Source organism: Protopterus annectens, chromosome 7.part0 (assembly GCF_019279795.1).
Source record: "Protopterus annectens isolate FY-2018-M chromosome 7.part0, PAN1.0, whole genome shotgun sequence".
NCBI lineage: Eukaryota > Metazoa > Chordata > Ceratodontiformes > Protopteridae > Protopterus > Protopterus annectens.
The window spans coordinates 191,360,742-191,383,410 of NC_056739.1; the positions used below are offsets into that span (position 1 = coordinate 191,360,742).

The 22,669-nt window shown below is 42.0% G+C and overlaps 1 protein-coding gene across 1 annotated transcript; it reads right to left on the reverse strand.

The window, feature by feature from the left end:
• Positions 1-214: 214 nt before the first annotated feature.
• LOC122806344 (tubulin alpha-1A chain-like) lies at positions 215-19,574 on the reverse strand. Its single transcript, XM_044076676.1, has 5 exons — positions 19,435-19,574; positions 9,019-9,241; positions 5,429-5,577; positions 1,873-2,553; positions 215-638 (listed from the first exon to the last, which is right to left on the reverse strand). The coding sequence occupies exons 1-5, from the start codon at positions 19,435-19,437 to the stop codon at positions 348-350; spliced, it is 1,347 nt and encodes a 448-aa protein (XP_043932611.1). The 5' UTR covers positions 19,438-19,574; the 3' UTR covers positions 215-347.
• Positions 19,575-22,669: the final 3,095 nt, after the last annotated feature.

Genomic DNA, 22,669 nt, shown 5'->3' on the forward strand with positions numbered 1-22,669 from the left:
GCTCTCAAAACTGCATCCTCATGTGAGGGAATCTGGAGCACTACCCATGTTTACTTTTACACCAACCCTTTCCATTGTTTCTGATGAAACCTAGGCAGTAAAAACTGGCAACTACTACCAGACAGGATTTTCCACATTTTAACTTATCTTCAGGAATGCTTACCAACTTAACAGACCTCCAGTATCAAAGAATTGCAACATGTTAAAAGCCAACTGGTAGAAAAGATTCCCATGGAAAAACTTTATTGCAAAAGAATGACATTTACATTAAGAAACCACATTCTCCCCATTTACCCAAGCACAGTACTGTCAAAGGCTTTTGGTTTAAGCACTTCCATGGAAATGGCTCAGTATTCCTCGTCTTCCTCTTCCTCCACAGAGTCTGTACCCACTTCTTCATAGTCTTTTTCTAGGGCAGCCAGGTCTTCACGCGCCTCTGAAAACTCTCCCTCCTCCATGCCCTCTCCCACATACCAGTGGACAAAGGCACGCTTGGCATACATAAGGTCAAACTTGTGATCTAAACGGGCCCAAGCTTCAGCAATGGCAGTGGTGTTACTCAACATACATACAGCACGCTGGACTTTGGCCAGGTCACCACCTGGAACCACAGTTGGTGGCTGATAGTTGATACCAACCTAGAATAAAAAATGGGTATTACAATAGAACTACCATAAAGCATTTGCTAGAAGTCTCCTGAAAACATTTTTCTAGACGTTTGTTTCAAAGTTAATACTAAGTCAATAAGCCAAACACCCTTAGGAACCACTAAACTGTTAAGCTATAATTAGTCACTGCATAATTTAATAAAGCTTTCCTACCTTTACTGGTGCAGAGAGAAAGGTAATGTTCCAATAAGGGCAGATGCACAACCATCCCACAGAACATGCTTATACAATGGAGATCGCACCAGGATCATGAGGTGCTGTTTTCTATTCAGGTTAAGTTATCTATACCTTAAAATGTTAGTATGATTGCACAAAACTAAAATTCTCATCTTTATTCAGCCTGCAGCATTTTAATTCTCTTTTCAAGCTGAATGGAGCTCATTTCAGTATGATCCTGAACACCTAACTTCACTTTTTGAAAAGGGGAAGTGCAATTGATAAACTGGCAGTGCGCTTAATAAACTATTGTAAAACAAACAAGGCATCTGCCTCTGGAATCAAGAAGGGCACTCCCCCCATCCCCCCCCCCAATTTCAGCTGTCCTTACAATTACCTTTGCATCCGGATACAATTAGGCAGTGGCCATGCCTCACATTATCTCTATTCCATTACCCAATATTAAGTGACTTTTGGAGTGACCTGCTGTAACCAGCAAAGACCCAAGGCAGAGTGCTTACAGTAACAAACCCAGTAAGCAATTTGCAGTTCACAAAGTAAAACTACAGCATGTTACAATACAATAGCCAGCTTAGTTCCTGGCAATACATAGCTGAAGGGCTGCACATGCAGACAGGGGAAGGGCTGCACATGCAGACAGGAGGAAGGGCTGCACATGCAGACGGGGAAGGGCTGCACATGCAGACGGGGAAGGGCTGCACATGCAGACGGGGAAGGGCTGCACATGCAGACGGGGAAGGGCTGCACATGCAGACGGGGGGAAGGGCTGCACATGCAGACGGGGAAGGGCTGCACATGCAGGCAGGGAAGGGCTGCACATGCAGGCGGGGAAGGGCTGCACATGCAGGCGGGGAAGGGCTGCACATGCAGGCGGGGGGGGGGGAGGGCTGCACATGCAGGCGGGGAAACATGTATACTAAGGCAAAACAGGTGCCCTGCATGTTTAAACACTAAACATACACTAGCCACTTGTTACCAGGTCTCCTAATGTCTTTAGTTTATTACTTTGAGATGCAACTAAACTTACCTTAAAACCAGTAGGACACCAGTCTACAAACTGGATTGTGCGTTTGGTTTTAATGGCAGCAATAGCAGCATTTACATCTTTGGGAACTACATCTCCACGATATAGCATGCAGCAGGCCATGTACTTTCCATGACGGGGATCACATTTCACCATCTGATTGGCTGGTTCAAAGCAAGCATTTGTGATTTCAGACACAGATAACTGCTCGTGGTAGGCCTTCTCTGCAGAAATGATGGGAGAGTAAGTCACGAGAGGAAAATGGATGCGGGGGTAAGGCACCAGATTAGTCTGAAACTCTGTCAGATCAACATTTAACGCACCATCAAATCGTAATGAAGCTGTAATAGAAGACACTATCTGACCGATCAACCGATTAAGATTAGTGTAAGTCGGACGCTCAATGTCCAGATTTCTGCAGCAGATATCATAGATGGCTTCATTGTCAACCATAAATGCACAGTCAGAATGTTCCAATGTGGTGTGAGTGGTCAGGATGGAATTGTATGGCTCTACAACAGCTGTAGAGACCTGGGGTGCGGGATAGATTGCAAATTCCAACTTTGACTTCTTTCCATAGTCCACAGAAAGACGTTCCATAAGGAGGGATGTGAAACCAGAGCCAGTACCACCGCCAAAACTATGGAAGATGAGAAATCCTTGCAACCCAGTACACTGGTCAGTCTGAAAAAAAATATATATATATATATATATATAGTTAAAGGTGCAACAATCTAACACTGCAGACAGAATAAGACAGAATGAATATTAACAGGGGTGGAAGGCTGGTGTGCCTGGTAGACTTTACTAAAATGCAAATAGAAAACTGCATAATTTCTCAGAAAATAGCTGTGCTAGGAGCTTACCACAATTGCTAATTCTAGCCTACATTCACAGTTCCAAGTACTGATAACATTTCAAGCTTCTGCTACTTAAGGCTCATCACAGCCAACCCCAACTTCCATAGCTTTTTATTACACTTGGCCCATCAGGCTGGGAATACACCCAACTCCTGGATGACAGCAGGTCACCTTCAAACTTCTGCAGATAGAAGCAAAAGTCAGCTCAAATGGAAGTTAATTTCTGGATTCAGCTGAAGGTCCCAAGGAGGAAAATTTAACCCCTTAAGGAGCTTCTTTACCGGTAAGAAAAAGGGGATCTAAAGGTATGCATGTTAAAACTGCAGACAGCCACCCTCACTGAGGCACCAATTCTAACAAGACTCTGCATATAAGAATCATGGACACAGGTTGTCTTAAGACTTCCTTGTACTTTGTTTCCTAGTATCCCTTAAAATAGAATGACCACAGTATGGAAATGTACCCAAAGACTATTCAAAATAACGTTGGGTCTCTTCCAGCTAGGATGGAGAAGCCCCCTTGTGGGCCAGAAAATTTAAAATTGAAGTGGCAGAAGAGGCTCTGCCATTAACATACTAGAGGAGGAAAACCACCGGTATTTAGCTAGAAGGGAGCTAAATAAAACTGCTACGTTTAAAAACACCTTTTGCCAAGCTTCGGCAAACCCAAACCGTGGGCCACATCCACTAATCTGAGAGTGGATACATCTGTTTTGTATGAACATTTTCCCAAGAGGAAGTAGGATATCCTGAGAGCCATGCTGGACTCCTGTGCCAAGTACCACATCTCCCTGGTGACCCTACACAAAAGGTGAAGGCCCTTACTACTTGCTGACAACCTCAACAGTATATTGGCATGATACATGATCAACTGCCAAACCCATTTAAAGATGTATGGTGAAAATTAATGCCATCTTCTATACCTTGCCAGAGTTACTCCAGCTCCCTTGGTTCAGTTTCTAAACTTGTGCTCCACCAAAGGTATGTTTCAGAAGTAACTATCTAGGCCTAACCTAAATGGGACTCCCTGGCCAAGATTCACCTATTGCAACCACCTATTAATACAGTTCATATCAGGTACAGAACACTGCAGAAGTGGCCAAAAAATTGTAGAAGACAATTCTTAGATTACAGGCATAGAGATGGAAAAGCACTGAAGTTGAGCCAGATCTTTTTGGTAGAAGTCTTGAGCAATATTGCAAGTGATGATTACTAAGATCAGCCAAAACCACAATCTAATTAGGAACCACAGCAGTCTTTTTGCAGGACCTCAAAAACTTGAAGTGCACAATTCAGATAAAATAATTGGCACAAGATCAATTTCTTTTGAACTGTTGCTACTTCTGTAAGGCATGGAAGTGAAAATTAACATGTACACTGCATGAAAAATAGAAAGCATAACTACATGTTTTCTATCAAAGAATGTGTATTCTTATGATTTAAAGAGATTAAACCCTGCAACCCAGCTTGGACACTGGATGACCCATGCAGGGGGACAATGGAACCGTTTATGGGCAATGCATCCAACTAGCTGCACCAAGAACTCCCTCAAGTGGGAAGGTGCCTTGCAAATAGCAATCAGAAAAGTCCATACTAAGCCACATCTGTGGAAACCTTCATGGCATTTGTGCATGAGAAAATGGGCATGGAATGTGCATGGGACTGTTGCATTATGGCAGTACCTTCTACAGGGGGAGGTACTGCCATAATGCAACAGTCTGCACAGTCAAGAGAAGGGGGTTTATGGTCAAAATAAAGCCTGAAAACTGCATGGGTGGTCCGCATTAACCAACGATCTCCCACTAGTGAGAGGTGGGTCTGGCTAACTGTCAGCAAAACTGGCCAGTCTCATGATTCACAGTATGAGAAATCCATTTGAACTGGTTTCCTCTCCCCACAAGGGAGTTTTCACATTCCATGGCAGGGCACATATTAGTAAAGTCAAACTATTTTGCCTACAGTGTCTCAAATGTCAGCTGTTTACTCTAGCTGGTCTGAAGTCACATATCTAGAGACACTAAAAACAGCAGTTTTGTGCTACTGCTGAAATACTAGACAATTCTACAGTAAATATCACCAGCTGGTAACATGACATTCATTTTTGAATATCCCCTGCTCCAAAGGGAGCTATATCTCATCATGGCAGAGAGAAACAAGGCAAAGGAACTTTCCTAGCCATGTACACACTGGTCCATCACAGGACATGCAACAATTTTGATAACTGGATTGAGTGGAAACTACTTGGCCACTATCTGGGCATAAGGTGTACCAATACAGTACAATGTAAAGTTCAATTTTTTATACCCCAGATAAATTGTACCATATGTCACAACTTAAATATCCATATGTAACAGTAAAGTGACATACATAGGACAGTTCAGCTACATGCATATAAAACTGAAAGCACCGGCTATTACCACAAAGAAAGCATCTTGGACAAACTTCACATCAGAAAGAATGTACTGAAGCAAAAATTCCACAATACCAAAATAATGCAATGAAACTAGTCAAATGTGGGAACTACCTTGAGAAAAGTACATCAAAAATGGCGCCCCAAAGCTCCTGCCCAGCTTACAAATTCAAGATTATTTCTTCCCATAACCAAACACTAAACTGGCTCCATGTTCCTGGTTAAACTTCAGAGACTTTTACTGAACAAATGCTGTGGGTAGTAAATTTTTGCACTAAGCTAATACTTACTAGCTTACGGACTCTTTCCAATATCAGATCAATAATTTCCTTCCCAACAGTGTAGTGGCCACGAGCATAATTGTTTGCTGCATCTTCCTTTCCTGTAATCAGCTGCTCAGGGTGGAAGAGTTGTCTGTATGCCCCTGTCCGCACCTCATCTACAATGAAACAAAAGTCAGTGCGCTATGGAGAAATCACTTTACTTGACTAAAACACATCCACATGCAAGTGAAGCATTGCTTAAAGGCACCAAAGTTATGCAAAACCAAAAAACACTGCTTGCTACCAGCAACATTCACCCAGATACCAAGAAAATTGCTGTAGGTCCCCAACAATTACAATGTTAACTGCTACAGAAGAAAAAAAAGTTTTACTGTACAGCTGAAACTACAAAGAAACCCTCCCCCTTCTAGGTTAACTGATTCACCCTCAATTCAGTATTCCCATCTCACATGTACTGCCAACTATATGAAGGCTATTCAAGTGCACCTAGTTCCCATGCCCTCCACTTCAGCTCCCAGCCACTAGCAAGTACACTTACCGCTTATGAACTACACATGCACATCTACATCACAAAGCCTTTAAGTGACTCAGTAAACACTAGAAAGGCCATTCAAGTATGGGATACAGCAGAGTAATTACCCAGCAGGGAAAAGGCTTCCAAACAATACAAAATAGCAAACATACATCTGGGACCCTCAGTCAAGTTAATTAGGTTTAACTTTAAACAATGAATCCAGTATAAGAAACTGAAACACAGCCTACAGACCAATATACAGGTTAGTACAGACTCATCTGTGAAATGTAGGCACCAAAAACAAGTGGTCACCATGCAGAGGTCAGCAACAGGAGAACCTGAAGCTATCAATGGAAGCAAACACTACTATAGAAGTCAATGCAAAGTTTTAGCTGAAATGGATTGTCATCAAACCAAGCTTGTATGGCATCTGCCAGGCCTTCCTAGAGAGAGGGGGCAAACTAGTCTTAAGTGGCAAAAGGACTGAGGAACTATTTAAGTTTTTAGCCTGGGACTCTAGATCCTATGAAAAGCCTAGATTCCCTTCAAGGAATTGCAACTTTATGGTCACGTAAAGGTAATAAACTACCAGAAAAGTTTTCCATGTGACAAAAATCTTACTGATGCAGAGTTAAAGATAAACGGACAGTCTGTCAGAGAAAACCACAATATTAGAGCAGAAAGATACTGACTACCTGAAAAGCTAATCCCAAACCATAACCTCATGCTCAAAGGTCAAGGCAAAAATAACATGCAAGCTGACCATGGAAGGAGGCACCCGATACTAAAGATACCAGCGCGACGGGTTGGCTAGCACTCCAGAGCAGCTCTAATTTGTACTACTACAACCACAGCCTTCCTAGCCTCATTCATTTCCGAGAGAGCTGGTGCTGAAAACCTTGTGTAGCAGTGTCACTTTAGGCATGCAAGTGGCAAGGATGCCAGAAACCACAGAACTAAAACCTTGCTCTTATCCATGATTCTTTCCTCCCCAATTGAGACAAGATGTTGCAACAATGGGATGCACAATGGAATCTCCAGTCAACACACTAAAGTCTTCTAGCAATGCCAACCCATCACCTGCACAGGGTAGAAAAGGTATTTCCCAAGTAAGCAAACTTCCATGTGGCGTGCCCAGATCAGGTGAATTCAACAAGGTACTGCACTGGTAATCCAAAAGGGCAACAGTAGCAGTTTCACACAGGATGTAAACACAGCTTACTAGCCACCTATAATCCTAACTTGGGAGCAACAGGCTGCAAAACAAAGTTCACTTGTATGTCAGAAAAGCTTGGCAGAGAGAATGCAAGTCTAAAAATAGAATGAGTTACTTCCTGTAGCTTGGGGCTAAATCTCCTCATGCCTCCATTTGCCTACTGTGCAACACTGGACAAGTCATGGGAGTGTTAAGGATCACCCCTAAACAGAGACTTATTGAATGGGCTTAACCAATTAATGTGACCACTACATATTCTAACACTAGGCACACCCTTGAACTACACTAGTGACTACAACCTCTACAGGCATGGAAAAAAAGCACTCAAGGCCACTCTGATATCTGCAGAGTCAGAATAATCTCCCACCAAGTTATCTTACAGGAGTTTGGGAACTTGACTAGACCTTTACCAAGCCAAAGACAACAATGAAATCCAAAGTTCAAGATACCAAGTACAGACCTGTTTGAAGGTGCAGACCTCTCTATCCCTATATTTAGTGAATATGCTGCATACATTTTGCAGCCCAATTCCCATTCATTTATATGGTATCCAGAACTGTAACGCAGTACACCAGATGCAGCTCTATCCGCAAAGTAATCCTTAAGCTATGGCTGGATGCCATTACATTAGGAGAAACCACCAAGATTGTGCTGTACAGCAAAATCTTTATTGAATCAATATCCAGCCTAAGACTCCAAGCAGAAAATAAGGCCTTCCCGATTACTACTCCACATTTAAGGGCTGGCTGACTCATTCCTTCTACCCTAAAAGCTTCATAACCAGAAGTTGTGCTGCACAACTTGCAAGTTAAAAGCATTGCTACACTGAATGCACAACAGTTTCAGGCTCTAAAACAGTGCTGACAATTTGCTATGCAATAAAAATTGTTACAAAAACAAAATCCAGTTGACCCCAATTAGAATGAAAATTAAAACCGTGAAGACTAAGCATGTTGGCCATTCAAATGGACAGAGTGGTCAACATGTAAACTGAACTGTAGCCCCATCTTTTTCTACATTTACATTCTACTGCTAACCTGCAGCTCTCCACCTCTTCTGCAACCTTTTGCTGCCTTCATTTGCACATCCCCAAATAGCTATACAGCAACAGCACAGTAAGCTACAATACTAATGCTCACTTCCCAAACTCCAAATAGCAACCCTTGTATGTCAGGTACCCCAAATGCATAAAATGGTTAAGAAATTAAACAATTACCAATTAAAACAAGACCAGCTAATCTTGTATCATGGAATCAAAAGCTGTTAAAGGTACCCCCCCCATATTGCAATTAATGTAGTGTGTCATTCTGCCCTTTAATGCAGGGCAAAAAAAAGTAAAAGCTTTCTAGAATTGATCACGAATACAGCTTTCCATAAGAATTTGGACTCTGTTCTGCACAAGGAACAGACACTAAACAGGTCTTCTACATGGAAAGTACACTGACTCAAAGACATCAAATATTCTGCAAACTTGAACTGGTAAAGAAGCTACCACTGCTTTTAAAATACTTGCAAGCTTGGGAGAGCAATGGATGGGATAATCAGTCCCCTTTCTAAAGGGATCTGGTGTGTAGTGTCATCACCTGCAATAATCACTTGTATTTATGTGGCCCTGCAATAATCACTTGTATTTATGTGGCTTTTGATCCTTTCTGTATTTCAGAATCCCGTTTCCAAAGCCCCAAGACTGTAGAATATCCAGATAATAAATTTAACCACAACCATACCCACTTTGCAGCTATGGTATAGAGAGCCAAAAGTGCCTGACCCTTGCACATTCTATTCAAAAGAATTTTAGAAGTAACCAAGCCAACTAAACAGCAGAACTATGCAAAAAACAGTTACCAGACTTTTGAATGGGCTTACCTATGACAGAAGGTTCCAGATCAACAAATACAGCACGGGGTACATGCTTCCCTGCTCCTGTCTCGCTGAAGAATGTATTAAAGGAGTCATCCCCACCACCGATGGTTTTGTCACTTGGCATCCTTCCATCTGGCTGGATGCCATGTTCCAGACAGTACAGCTCCCAACAGGCATTGCCAATTTGCACACCAGCTTGCCCAACATGTATAGAGATACACTCACGCTGTAATAAAAGATAGAAATTACTTTATTCTAATTTCATAAATCAAAAGTACCATTCACAGTATACTATGCAATTCAGTCTGAGCACAGCAGCATTAATACACTTCCCTCAGCTGTGCACTATGCCAACAGCAGACAATTGCCAAAACAAGTGTACAGACAGAAAATCTATTACTTCGACATTACAACCCAGTCCCCCAACAAATGACTGAGATGAAACCCTAGTTTCTTAGTGCACAGGGAGGGGGGAAAAATACAGCAAAACACCCAGATGAGAGCATGCATCAGCCATGCAGCAAGTCCACCTGCATGGCACCTTGGCTCATTACAACCACGTCTGCCTCCTGGCATTTTTTCAGTTACCTCCTACTGTGTGCGCCTCTATAGGAAATACGGCTTGTTCATATTTGTATTAATTCCAAAACCACACTGCATAACAAGTATCAAAACATTTTATCTTTAAGCATACATGATAGCAAACTGTACTGATATTTGACCTCTAGTATTTGTTAGAACTGGAAACGGCTAGCTTCCTTTTAAAGGCTCAAGCCACACCCACTGGGAGTTTAATGGACACACCCAAAAGAGCTATACTGGAGGGGAATGAGTTAAAGGAATGTAGTCACTCCAGATAAAAAACAGGTTAGGGGCTGTGATTCATGGCCAATTAGAGTCAGTGTGAAGTGACATTTGGTTCCCGAATAGCAGAGGGAGACCAACAAGTTAGTGTTAATGACAGAAGCAAAGCAAACCGACAGCTTGAGCAGCATTATAAAGAACACTAATGTGGCTAAATTAGTGTAAAATGTAGCCATTTGGGCACAACTCCACAAGGGCCTATCATATTGCTTTAGCAGGCATACAAGCCTCCTCACACACAGCAAGAAACTCTTGCTCTCTCCCTGACACCATACTGAAGTTCTGCATTTTACATACTGCCTGAAATGGGCAAAGCCACTTGGAGCACCAGAACGATGGCACTATATACACAAACATGACAGTCACATAGCTATGTACCACAGCAGCGCACCACAGTGAGATCACTGAACTGTTGACTATGCGCCAACACAAACCATATGCCTGAACACACTGCTTTTGCGATTAGGATGACCTGCAGTTACCACCAGTATAACTGGACAGAGCAATCTGCTACGACTCAAGCAGCAGCACTAACTAGCCGCATTAGCATAACTGTACCAACTGGTCTTTTTATGCATGGCATAAAATCACAAAACAGTTTTCTACAATCCAACAAAAGATTTCAGAGATTTTTTATGGCAACTTTGCAGAGTTAAGGAAACTAAGATAAGCCTGTCAAGTACTGTCAAAACAAACCCTTTTGTGAATGGAGGGCAGACGATGTGCATGTAAATGGGAGAACAGAACACTAGCATAACACTACACCATCTATGACAATGTCAGATACGTGGACGCCACAGTAACATATTAAAACATTGCTACAATATGTAACTGGGTTGGTGATGAGAGCTCGTACAAAGCGCCAAATGCAGGCAAACAGATGCTCGGGGTGAGAGTGTCCAGTACTGAAGTGGGGATCTGCATGTGTACAGCACTAATAAGTTAAAGTGGTGGGGGTAGGCTGAAATCTCATATTACGGGGATCACAGTATCACACATCCACTTGGCATGTTTTTACATACCAGTGTGGTCACCCAAAAGCTGAATACCTATATCAGCTGGGAACTCACCTGGTTAGTTAAGTCAAGCACTAACACTCCAATGCATACGAAAGGAAGGGCTGACAAAGACCTGCCTGCCAATTTTCCAGACCTCTGTTCTGCAGCTGCAACAACTTGCACCACAGCATACACCTGTCAATACATGCTATAACATGTAGCATTAGACATTGGAAGGGGGGTTACAGGTGTGTATGTGGGCAGTCAATGCTACAATGTGTATTCCTGTTTTTCAAGTTCAGCTGGTTGAAAATCCAGCGGACCTTAGGGCTGATGACAGCTTGGCAGCCAAGGACATCAGCAGCATAAAATGGAAAATCTGAGGACAATGTAGCACTAACACTACAGAGGGGCATCACCCACATCCACCAATCCAAAAAGAACATACAGCCTCACCAGGAACATCCTACCAGAGTCAGTCTCCAAAACTGACAATGCACACAGCACCCAAAATGCACACCTCAGTCTGTGTATACTTACTATAGAGGACACTTGGGAGGGTTAGGTGACACCATGACTCCAGGACCATCCCTGACACAAAGCAACCAGATGTTGATCCACACAATTTGGCTGCTACAGAATTGTGGAAACTACCATGTGGATTCCAGAAAGCCATGCCAAGTGCAGTCATGGGGTAAAAAGGCATGACTGCCAAGCCACCTGGTGGCAAGCCTTCATCCACGAGACACTTTGCAGTCATGCCCCCCCTCTGGTTTGCCTCCCATTTTTGTACCAGGATCAAGATCTTCTTTCAGCTGCTCCCATTAGGGGTCGCCACACCGGATCATCTGTTTCCATTTCTTCCTGTCCTCTGCATCATGCTCTCACACCAACCGTCGGCATGTCCTCTCACCACATCCATAAACCTTACCTTAGGCCTTCCTCTTTTCCTCTTACCTGGCAGCTCATCCTTGGCATCCTTTTCCCAATATACCCAGGACTCAGCATGTCCAAACCAACGCAATCTCGCCTCTCTTGCTTTGTCTCCAAACTGTCCAACCTGAGCTGACCCTCTAATATGATTCCTAATCCTGTCCATACTAGTCACACCCAGTGCAAATCTTAACATCTTTAACTCTACCACATCCAGCTCTGATGCCTGTCTTTGTCAATGCCACTGTCTCCAATCCATATAACATAGCTGGTCTCACTACCCTCTTATAGACCTTCCCTTTCACTCTTACTGGTAGCCGTCTGTCACAAATCACTCCTGACACTTCACCCATTCCACGCTGCCTGTACTCTTCACTTCTCTTCCACACTCATTACTCAACTGTTGACACCAAGTACTTAAACTCATCCACCTTTACCAACTCTACTCCCTGCACCCTCACCATTCCTCTACCCTCCCTCACATTTACACATATATTCTGTTTTAGCCCTGCTGACCTTCATTCCTCTAAAGCATATCTCCACCTCTCCAGGGTCTCCTCAACCTGGTCCCTACTCACTACATATCACAATGTCATCTGCAAACAGTCCACATGGCCTCCTGCCTGATCTCATCTGTCAACCTGTCCATCCCCAGTGCAAATAAGGGCTCAGAGCTGATCCTTGATGTAATCCCACCTCCACCTTAAACGCATCTGTCACTCCCACCACAGTCCTCACCAATGTCACACTACCCTCGTACATATCCTGTACCACTCTTGCATAATTCTCTGCCACTCCCGACTTCACCATACAATACCACAACTCCTCTCTAGGCACCGTCATATGCTTTCTCCAAGTCCACAAAGACACAATGCAACTCCTTCTGACCTCCATTTCTCAAACAATACTCTCAGAGCAAACATTGCATCTGTACTGCTCTTTCCTGGCATGAAACCATACTGCTGATCACTAATCATAACCTCCCTTCTTAACCTAGCTTCCACTACTCATTTCCATACCTTCAAGCTGTGACTGATCAATTGTATCCCTCTGTAGTTACTGCAGCTCTGCACATCATCCTTATTCTTAAAGATAGGTACCAAAACACTCTCCACTCCGCAGGCATCCTCTGACATTCCAAAATTTCATTAAACAATCTGGTTAAAAATTCCACTGCCATTTCTCCTAAGCACCTCCATGCTTCCACTGGTATGTCATCTGGGCCAACAGCCTTTCCATTTTCCATCCTCTTCATAGCTGTCCATACTTCTTTGCTAATCAGTTTCATTTTCTGATTCACTATCCCCACATCATCCAACCTTTCACTCATTCTCTTCATTCATCAGCCCTTCAAAGTACTATTTCCATCTACTCACACTCTCCTCACTTGTGAGTACGTTTTCCTCACTATTCTTTATCACCTTTACCTGATTCACATCTTTCCCAGCTCTGAACCTCTGTCTAGCTAATCGGTACAGGTCCTTTTCTCCCTCTTTAGTATCCAATCTCATACAACTCTCCATATGCCTTATCCTTTGCCACCTCTCTGCCATGCACCTCATCTCCTTATACTAATCTATTATTTTCTTCATCTCTGACAATCCCAATTCTTCGCCAGCCTCTTCCTCTGTACTCTCCTGTACTTCCTCATTCCACCAGGTTTCCTTGTTCTCCTTCCTCTGTCCAGATGTCACACCAAACACCTTTCTAGCAATATCCCTTACTAGCTCTGCTGTAATTACCTAGCTATTCGGTAACTCCTCTGCCTCCCAGTGACTGTCAACTCTTCCCTGAACTCCACCTCACAATCACCCTTTAACTTTCACCATTTAATCCTTGGCACTGCTTTCACACTCCTTGATCACTATCATCCTACAGACCACCATTCTATGCTGCTTCCAGTCTAGTCTCCAATTTCCTTCAGACTGGCCCTCCTACATAGGATATAACCCATCTGTGCTACCACTCTTGTCATCACCCTATGCTCCTCCCTCTTAAAACATGTATTCACCACAGCCATGTCCATCCTTTTTGCACAATCTGACCTTCTGCATTCCTCTCCTTAACACCATACCTACCCCATCACTTCCTCATCCCCTCTATTCATTTCACCAACATGCCCATTGAAGTCAGATCCAATCACTAGTCTCTCACCTTTGGGTACACTCACCGCCACTTCATCCAACTCACTCCAAAATGTTTCTCTCATCCATCGCACACCCAACTTGTGGAGCATATGCACCAACATTCATCATTACACCATCAATTTCAAGCTTTATAAACATTACTCAGACTTCACCTCCAAAACACTCTTGGCGCATTGTTCCCTTAGGATAACCCCTACCCCATTTCTCCTGCCATCCACACCATGATAGAACAAGTTGAACCCGCCTCCTATACACCTGGCCTTACTTCTCTTCCATCTGGTGTCCTGCACGCACAATACATCAACCTTCCTTCTCTCCATCATATCAGCTAGCTCTCTCCCTATACCAGCCATACTGCCAACATTCAAAGTTCCTACCCTCACTACTACACTCCTAACCTTCCTCTCTTCCTGCCTTCAGGCATGCCTCTTCTCCTTTGGCCAACAGTAGCCCAATTTCCCCCAGCACCCTGTTGGCTAACAGCACTGGTGGCAGTCGTTAACCCGGGCTTCGACCGATCCGGTACGGAAATATGAAATGTTCTCTGCATAAGTCGCAGGCAGAGGTTTTAAGCCGGATGCCCTTCCTGACGCAACCCTCCCCATTTATCTGGGCTTGGGACTGGCACAAAAATGCACTGGCTTGTGCATCCCCAGTGGCTTTGACCAAGATGGGAGTAAAACTTAGATTTCAGACTGGAGAGTGGACCTCACTGCTGCCTGTGGTCAAAGCTTGCACTGTCTAGTCATACTTAGACAAGAAGGTAGCGGTCACCTCTGAGCACAGAGCTTGTCAAACCTGCTCATTGAAGACTGCCAGTTCATAGAATTCCATTAGGCACTCCGTATCCACCCAAGATTAACACTAAGACCCTCATCTCTGCCACAGATCATACCAAGCTCCGACAAGCCAATACAGCGGACAAACATGTTATAGCAACGTGACCTCAGCAGTAGAGAATATAATCCCTGACCTCACCATCTCAGGGTGTCACCTGTGACCCCATTCACCTTGCCCACCCCCTACAATGTTGGTATGCTGTCCAGTGTGGGCAATCCATATACTAGCCTGCAGGACAGCCCATAACTGTGGACCACACTCCTTGCTAATGCTGCATTGTGTTCATCTGACTCACCACCCCACCTTCCAATAGGAGCGTGAAGGATCACACCAAGATGCTAACCTAATGTTCCAATGTTACATGCAATGCAGACTTCTGGACTGTTTTATATTCTCCCCAACAAACATATCCAGGCAACAGAAAAACTTTGTTCCACTACCTTAAGCATGTGCTGTGTAACAAGCAATTTTCTGCACGTTTTGGCGTTGCAGATGTGGGTTATCAAGGATGTACACAGCATCATCTAAAACACAAACATATGTAGTCTCCCTACATGTGTAGTACCCAATGAAGGCATTCTTATCTAGCCTGTATGCACACCCCACCTACCATCTAAAGGACCATGTGAGAACTCTCCTGGGACAAGCCTCTGGTACAGGTTGGATATGTGCCTGGTACAACCATGGAACTGTTCCAGTGGAGCAGACTCTGGCCAGGAAAATATATGCCAAATGACAGGTAGAGTTGTAAGCCCTTCCTGATGTATCAGTCCATTAGAACCAGGCGGGGCCTTGATACATGCAAGTCATGGCCTACAAACCCTGGTGCTGCTGGTGTGAAAGAACAGGTGATCTCTAGTGCCGTAAGGGCTACTTCAGACCAGAGAAGCCCTTCAAAAGAGGCTTTGCACACGTGGTTACATACAGCCCCATATCATTGCCTAAGCAAATATTGAAATGTATAGCAACACCCCAGTTTTTCCACATTCCATTACCTACATACAGAGAACCCAAGAAACAATTTACTGCCACCCAATTTTCTTAATTTCCAATTATTCCCCTGTAAACCATTATTTTGTCATTTTCTCTTACAATGCTTCAGAAAATGAAAAGATTCCATGCTTAATGGTCACTAACCATAATTTTACATAGTGTCACATGTGAAGCCAGTGATGTGCAAATTTAACAAGACTCCCGTTAACTCAACACATAGTATTCTGAACCAATTTCAGACTACCTGTGAATAAATGCGCACTATATTAAAAAATCTAAATGCAGCAGAAATCAAATGAAGAGTTACAAACAAGACAGAGCACAACTTAGAAAATTCGACAATATTTAAGCCTAAAATAGAACTGGATTAACAAAGGCACTATCCCCTTAGAAACAATAGGGTGGAATATATAATTAGTAGATGTTAATGGGCAACATACTTGCATCAGGACACATTTAGTACACATTACTGCACATGTGCAATGTACATTACAGTGCAGTGTTCTTAACATCTGCCCAACTGTCAAACTACTGAGGTGGCTTATACATGTGCACTGTCCAAGTCACTCTGGTACTGAAACTACCGTTTCCAAGTTTAATTCTTACAATCCATGCCTGTGTTGATTTAGTTAAGCTGCACACCAGTGCCTGCATTCAGTTTTAGTATGCTTTTTTTTTTTACTTCAGATTCAAGTGCTTGTATCCAAACACAATAAAAAGAGTAGAATGCTTTATTTTAATGATTTAACTTACTAGGGTTGAATTACCATTGCTTTCGTACCCAACTGTACAGGTTTTTGCAGAATGTCCAGATTTTTGCCTCTTTTTGGTGTGTTCCTCCTAGAATCTGTTCCTTTCTGGAAAATAGCTGAGGATTGCAGTCATGGCGAAATTGAAGTGTATTAACCCACCAGAGTTTAGGCAGGAATGGGCGTGCCTGCCATGAATGACATGGAGTGCGGGGAGCATTTAATAAGCACAATGACACGGATGGCCTTTCCATTCAAATGTTCCACAAGCATCTTGACAACCAAATACTGTTATGAAAGAAAACACATTCAAAACTAAATTGAGATTGTGGTGGACAGCTCTTAAAATAGAGTTGCTCCTCAAAGTAATACTCATTTCATATATTACACCACTGCAAAGGGGTTTAATTTTTTAATAACTGAACTAAACCTGTACAAAGATCCGTGTCACTTATTAAAACACTCATCTGTTTGAAAACAGTATATTCATTACCCAGGGATACATCCGCGGTGGTGCAGCGGTAGCTTTGTTGCCTCACAGCAAGGGGTTCTCCCGTTAGATTCTCGGCTGGAGTGCCTTCTGTGTGGAGTCTGCATGTCCTCCCAGCGGTTGGGTGGGCATTCAAAGATATGCGTAAATTGGGCATGCTTAGTTGAAGGTTGAACGTAGAGCTGGCACCTCTGCATTCGTGAAAATCTACTGCCAATCATTAGCAGACTGGAGTTCCACTGTGACAACCCATAACTGGGAAAAGCCGAAAGACAACATATTCATTATCCAGTCAGGAGGAAGCGCTCCTCTATCTGCATCTTTGCTATGAATTTAAAACCCAGTGGAAGGTACAACACTGAACCTGGCATCTCTAAAATGTGGAACTGGGGGGGGGGGGGGGGAAGATATGGAGCTTTTAATAACTTGTCAGGCAGCTCACGGCACAGCTACAAAGGTGTTACTTCATTGGCAGTAAGAGGCTGATGAATTATTGATTTAATGCTTTTGTCTAAAATTTCTTGAGGAATGTGTGACAACATACTTGCAATGTCGAACAGTTTTTTTTTTTTTAAAGATTGAAAATAAGGAACGTTACTTGTAATGAGCTACACTTGAGTGGTATGCATTTCTGTCAACTCTCCCTATTTAAAGGACGTCTGGATTTTTGACTCAAGATTTTAGCTCTCTGCCTCAATCCATGCTAAAACTGGTGACATGGAAAAATGTGATGACTTACTCTTAGTAATGACAATAAGAATCATTTACTTTTCACTTCAGCAAATGTACATTTTACATTCTTTAATTGTGTGCTAATAGCACTGATTTTAAAATATAGTAATAAGTAATGATAAAGCACGAAAAATATTTAAAACTTATTAATGGCGAAATATAGGTCTAAACCACCTTGTGTTTTGGTGGCATCTTTCAAACGGTGGGCGGTGCAGTAAATTGTCACAGGGGTTTGGGCGGGGCATGCTACTGCGCATCTGGTGGGTTAATATACTTCAATTTCGCCGCAGTCATTACATGATGACATACGTTTGAGTTTAAGACTCCTCATCCTTCAGAAGAGTCATGCTGACGCAAAACCTATCATATCAACTAAGTTTACAATAATTAAGATTATACACATCTGTCCTCCATTATTTTGGGTCTTATCTAGATTTTTTTTTGCTCCAAGAGACTGAAGTACTACTTCCCTTACTGTTTCTCTGCACCTTTTGCAAGATTCAAACAGCTTTAAGAAAGCTGTTCTACCAAGAGGCAAGTACAACCGGAAAACTGCATTGTCATCGACTGTTTCCACGCCCGAGGTACTACACTAACGCAAACCCCACAAAAATCCTATAAGCCGCCAATTAGCAAATTATGAGGACAGAGCGCGCAAAGTCTAAAACACGCCATTTTGTATTTTAATAAGTTTACATGACAAAAATCACCAAGACAATATGTATTACCAGTCGTGGGTGGGCATTGTAGGCGTGGTTTGCTAGACTACGGGCCGGTTTCGCTGCTGCGTATTTCGGTGGTACCGTATTACACTAGACTAACAACTCAAGGCAATCCTTTGAAACCTTTTTTTCGCGCTGACCTACGATAATATCTCTTGACCCTCTACAAGAGGTCCCTCAAACACTCATACTTACAGAACCCGAGAAAAATCACCCCCCACAAACCCTTGCTCAAACGCGCATGCAACGACGTCACTATTGCGCCACACCCACAGCTCGTTAACGTTTTAACAAGGCTAAAACACGCCTAACTTCTCGACTACAAGTTACTTAATTTAAAACAGGGCGCTACTAGTGTCAAACATAGCGAGAAATGTTAAATATTTTGTGGTTACTTTACACTGCACAAAAATGCTATCAAAAACTGACGGTTTGAGTAAACTTGGATTACCTAAAGTGGCGAATGAGCATCCATACTTAATCAATTAGCGTAAATGTGACAGTAGCGACTTGTGTGTGAAAACATACGAACATGAAAAAACAGAGCCCATTACGGTAACGTCATCACCTCAACATTCCTACCACCCACGTAGCTAGAAAATAAAATTCCCTACAGAGAAAAGCATAACTGTACATGGACTTCAGGTTTAGCAAAGCTAAAACTTAAGTTTGAAAGTCTCGATAACAAGCCCAGGTACACGTTCGCCACACAATCCACGTCACATGCTTGCGGGCAAACCAACCCCGACCCCTGGAACACCATAAACCTTAAGCCAACTAAAAACCTTCAGAAACCACTTCTAGTTGTATGTAATACATTAACAGTTTTAGTAAATACAGTAAGACGACATTCAAAACAAATACATTACCCCACGACTCAGTTTTGGCGCGTTTTGTTTTCCCACTTACAAATACATAAACGTACAATCCTAACATCACTATTGCACTTACCATGTTATCTGTTACAAATAATTACAAATACTATCCAAATATAGTGGGGGGGAAAAATGAAATGGTTTCCACCGGCTACGTTGACTACAGACGTGCTACGGGTCTCCGCCAACACAGCTACCCTGAACGCTTCCGTGAGACATGATTTTATAGAACTTTTTCATCCCCGCCTCTCGACACCCAAATCACGGCTACTGTTGGACAGAAGCTGCCTGATTACTAACGTTTAAACATCTGATTGGATACATAGAAAACATGAACTGCCTCCGACTGGGACTATTGGTCTGTTTGTACATGTTCTAATAGATAAGAGGAAGATGGGGGTGGGGGAGATTGAGGTGTAGTTATGTTTTTAAGCTATTGATTGTGGCGTTTAGGTGTCTGTAAAATTTACTTAGTTTAGTGAGTTTTGCGTATATAACAAAACGTTTTAATTTAAATGCTATTGTGTTTTTAATGAGTATTAATATAATCTGAAAATTTGTATAAGAAATTTTTACTAGGACACGAAAAACATAAACGTGCCCATTACAATAGCGAAAACGAGTGTGTTCTCTGAATAAACGTAGTGTGGGGCAGAAAATATCAGCTCACATCGTAATCTTCAACTAACCGACAGATCGCACCTTCTCCATTTATGTGCTGCTGTATTGTGTGTATATATTTATTTTTAAATCAATGTCCTTGATTATTGGCTCAAATTTGCAGTGTTCACCATCATCTCTTTTAAAATGTCGCTTTGGAAAGAAAAGGCATGGATCATACTTAATAATGGCAACAATTAGAATTTTAGACTTTTTCCAGTTTATTCACGTTGTGCTGTCAAGATAGTACCTATGTACTTTAAAGCATCCCCGATTAAGCCTGAATCTGTCCCGGATTCTGGAGGTTAAAGGGAGTGGTGTGAGTGAACAACAATATAATAATGCATGTACGTGGGGATAAAGCTCTGTGTAACAGCTGCACTGCTACCTTGTAGTTATTATCTCATAAAATGCACCACATTTTACGTTCAGTTGAACTGAGCAATTTTTGTAAGAGTACTAGTTACTTGTTGAGCTATTGCAAAGCAGAATAGAAGTTTTTCGCAGCCTTTTGGGCTTTTAATTACCTGAATGTGATATGACTTTATATTATAGTATATGGTAATTGGTAATTATAGGTGAATAGCACTAGACAGGCTTACAAATGACCTATTCGATCAGCTGCCTGTGTGACTAATGAAGAAGATAACATTTATACTGAATGTCTACTTTACTTTATAAAACTTGGCTGCAACTGGTCTTTGACCAGCCCATTTAAATAAGACAGAAGCTGAGTATTTATTAGCATTACTGTGACAATCTGACAGGGCACATGGCCTGGGGAGAAAATCTCCACATAAAATGCATTAAGGTTATGGTAAGAGACAGGAGTAAAAACCGTATGAAAAACATTACTAACAATTAGTTAATATTAGAGGACAAAGAGCATGTTACAGAAATAAGTAGTCTTAACTGCTGAACCAAAAGAGAAACGAAATTAAGATATGTTAAACATTAACAGCAAATAAGTAGAGCAGTCAGCATTGTACAAGTTACAGGCATGACTAAAGGTCAATTATTCAACAAAAGCGAGTAAGATGGCTGAGCAAGTGACAGCAAATATGTAGAACTACTACAAGGTACATTATTTACATTGGCTTCTAGGTTTAGGCTTGTATATAATGTTCATAAATGAGCTAGCTGACTGCTATAAGAAGGGTAAAAGTCATGCTAGGAGTAGCTTATAAGGTACAGTTGAATAATAAGTAGATGGAAGGAAACAGAGTTGTAAGATAGAACAGCGTTGTTAGGGGAGATATGTGGGAGAGAGGGTTCGACAGAAGTGAAAATGTATAGGAGGGTTGGCTGGAAAGGGTGTGTAGGTAAAAATTGAGTAATTAGAGGAAGGTAGTCAAAGAATATCAATAAGAATTATTTTATGTATTACTTGCACGAAGAGGTTGAGATGTATGCTCAGCAGTGCCTTATTGATATACTTATTGTACAAGATTCCTCCATCCAAGCAGATTAGCCTAATTATCCATAAAGAGCAAGCAGCAGGCTTTCTGGGATAACAAAACGTGTTTGCAATAAGGGGTGCTGTACCTAGAAGTAAATGTAAAGCTCTAAGAAAAGTGCCAAATGATACAAGCCAACCAAAACGGAGTTACTATTCATCTCTCCAACAAAACAACTATCCACCATGTTTCTGGAAAAGTATTACTATTCTAATGGGAATATTCCAATCAAGTACAGAGCCTTCTTTGTTTGAACTGCAAGGCAAACTTAAAAGTATTTTCTCCATAATAGATGCATTTAACATAAAACCTTTTAAATAATGTATAAAATGGAATTGACTTGACTAATAGAATGAGGTACAACAAGCCTGTAATGGGATGCAACCTTTTTAGAAAATTAAAAAAATGGCTTATTGTAAATGTATAATCCTTTCTTCAGTCTGAGGCAAACAGCAGACTTTATTGTAGCTATGCTTATTTGTAGGGGTATTAAACAAGTGGTTGTTCTATACATCTGGAAGGAATCCAAGATTATATCCCTCTTCAAGTGCCTAAAAGCGGAATGTACAAATAAGTTCTTGAGTCTTGCAGAAATCCTCCCTTCGGGAGGAATAATACACATATTTAGTTAAAAAAATTCTTTGATGGATGAGAGTGTTAAAATGGGGATGCGCGTCTGTCAGAGAAAAACCTAAATACATCAGATTTCTTTAAAGCTAAATGTACTGGATGTTCTGTCTAAAGACAGAACAGGATTTGTTTTAGTTTTCCTGTATATATGTTTTAGATGGTCCTCCACTTTCTGGAAGCTAAAGGGTTCGTTGTTACTCTTCCATTCATCACAACAGTATATATATGAAAATATGACCACAGTTACAGGATAGGATCCTTCCGTCCATGATCTTGGTTTTGCACACATTTTGTGAGGTGAACTTAATATATAACAAGTACATTTAACAGGCTTTATGGGTTCTTTTGTTTTTTCTTTCTTCAAAGAATTTTATCTTTGGTGTTATTAGTTTATCCTTCCTAGCTTTATCATATGGAAACACAGGATCATAGGAAGTTACTAGGCTACTGGCCATGAGGCCTTTCCAAGGACAGCACCTATCCTCCCTGTCAAGCAGGGACATAGGTGGGATCCCAGGGGTATCTTTTCTATTACTCATCCAGGTTATGCTTGAACAGGGACAG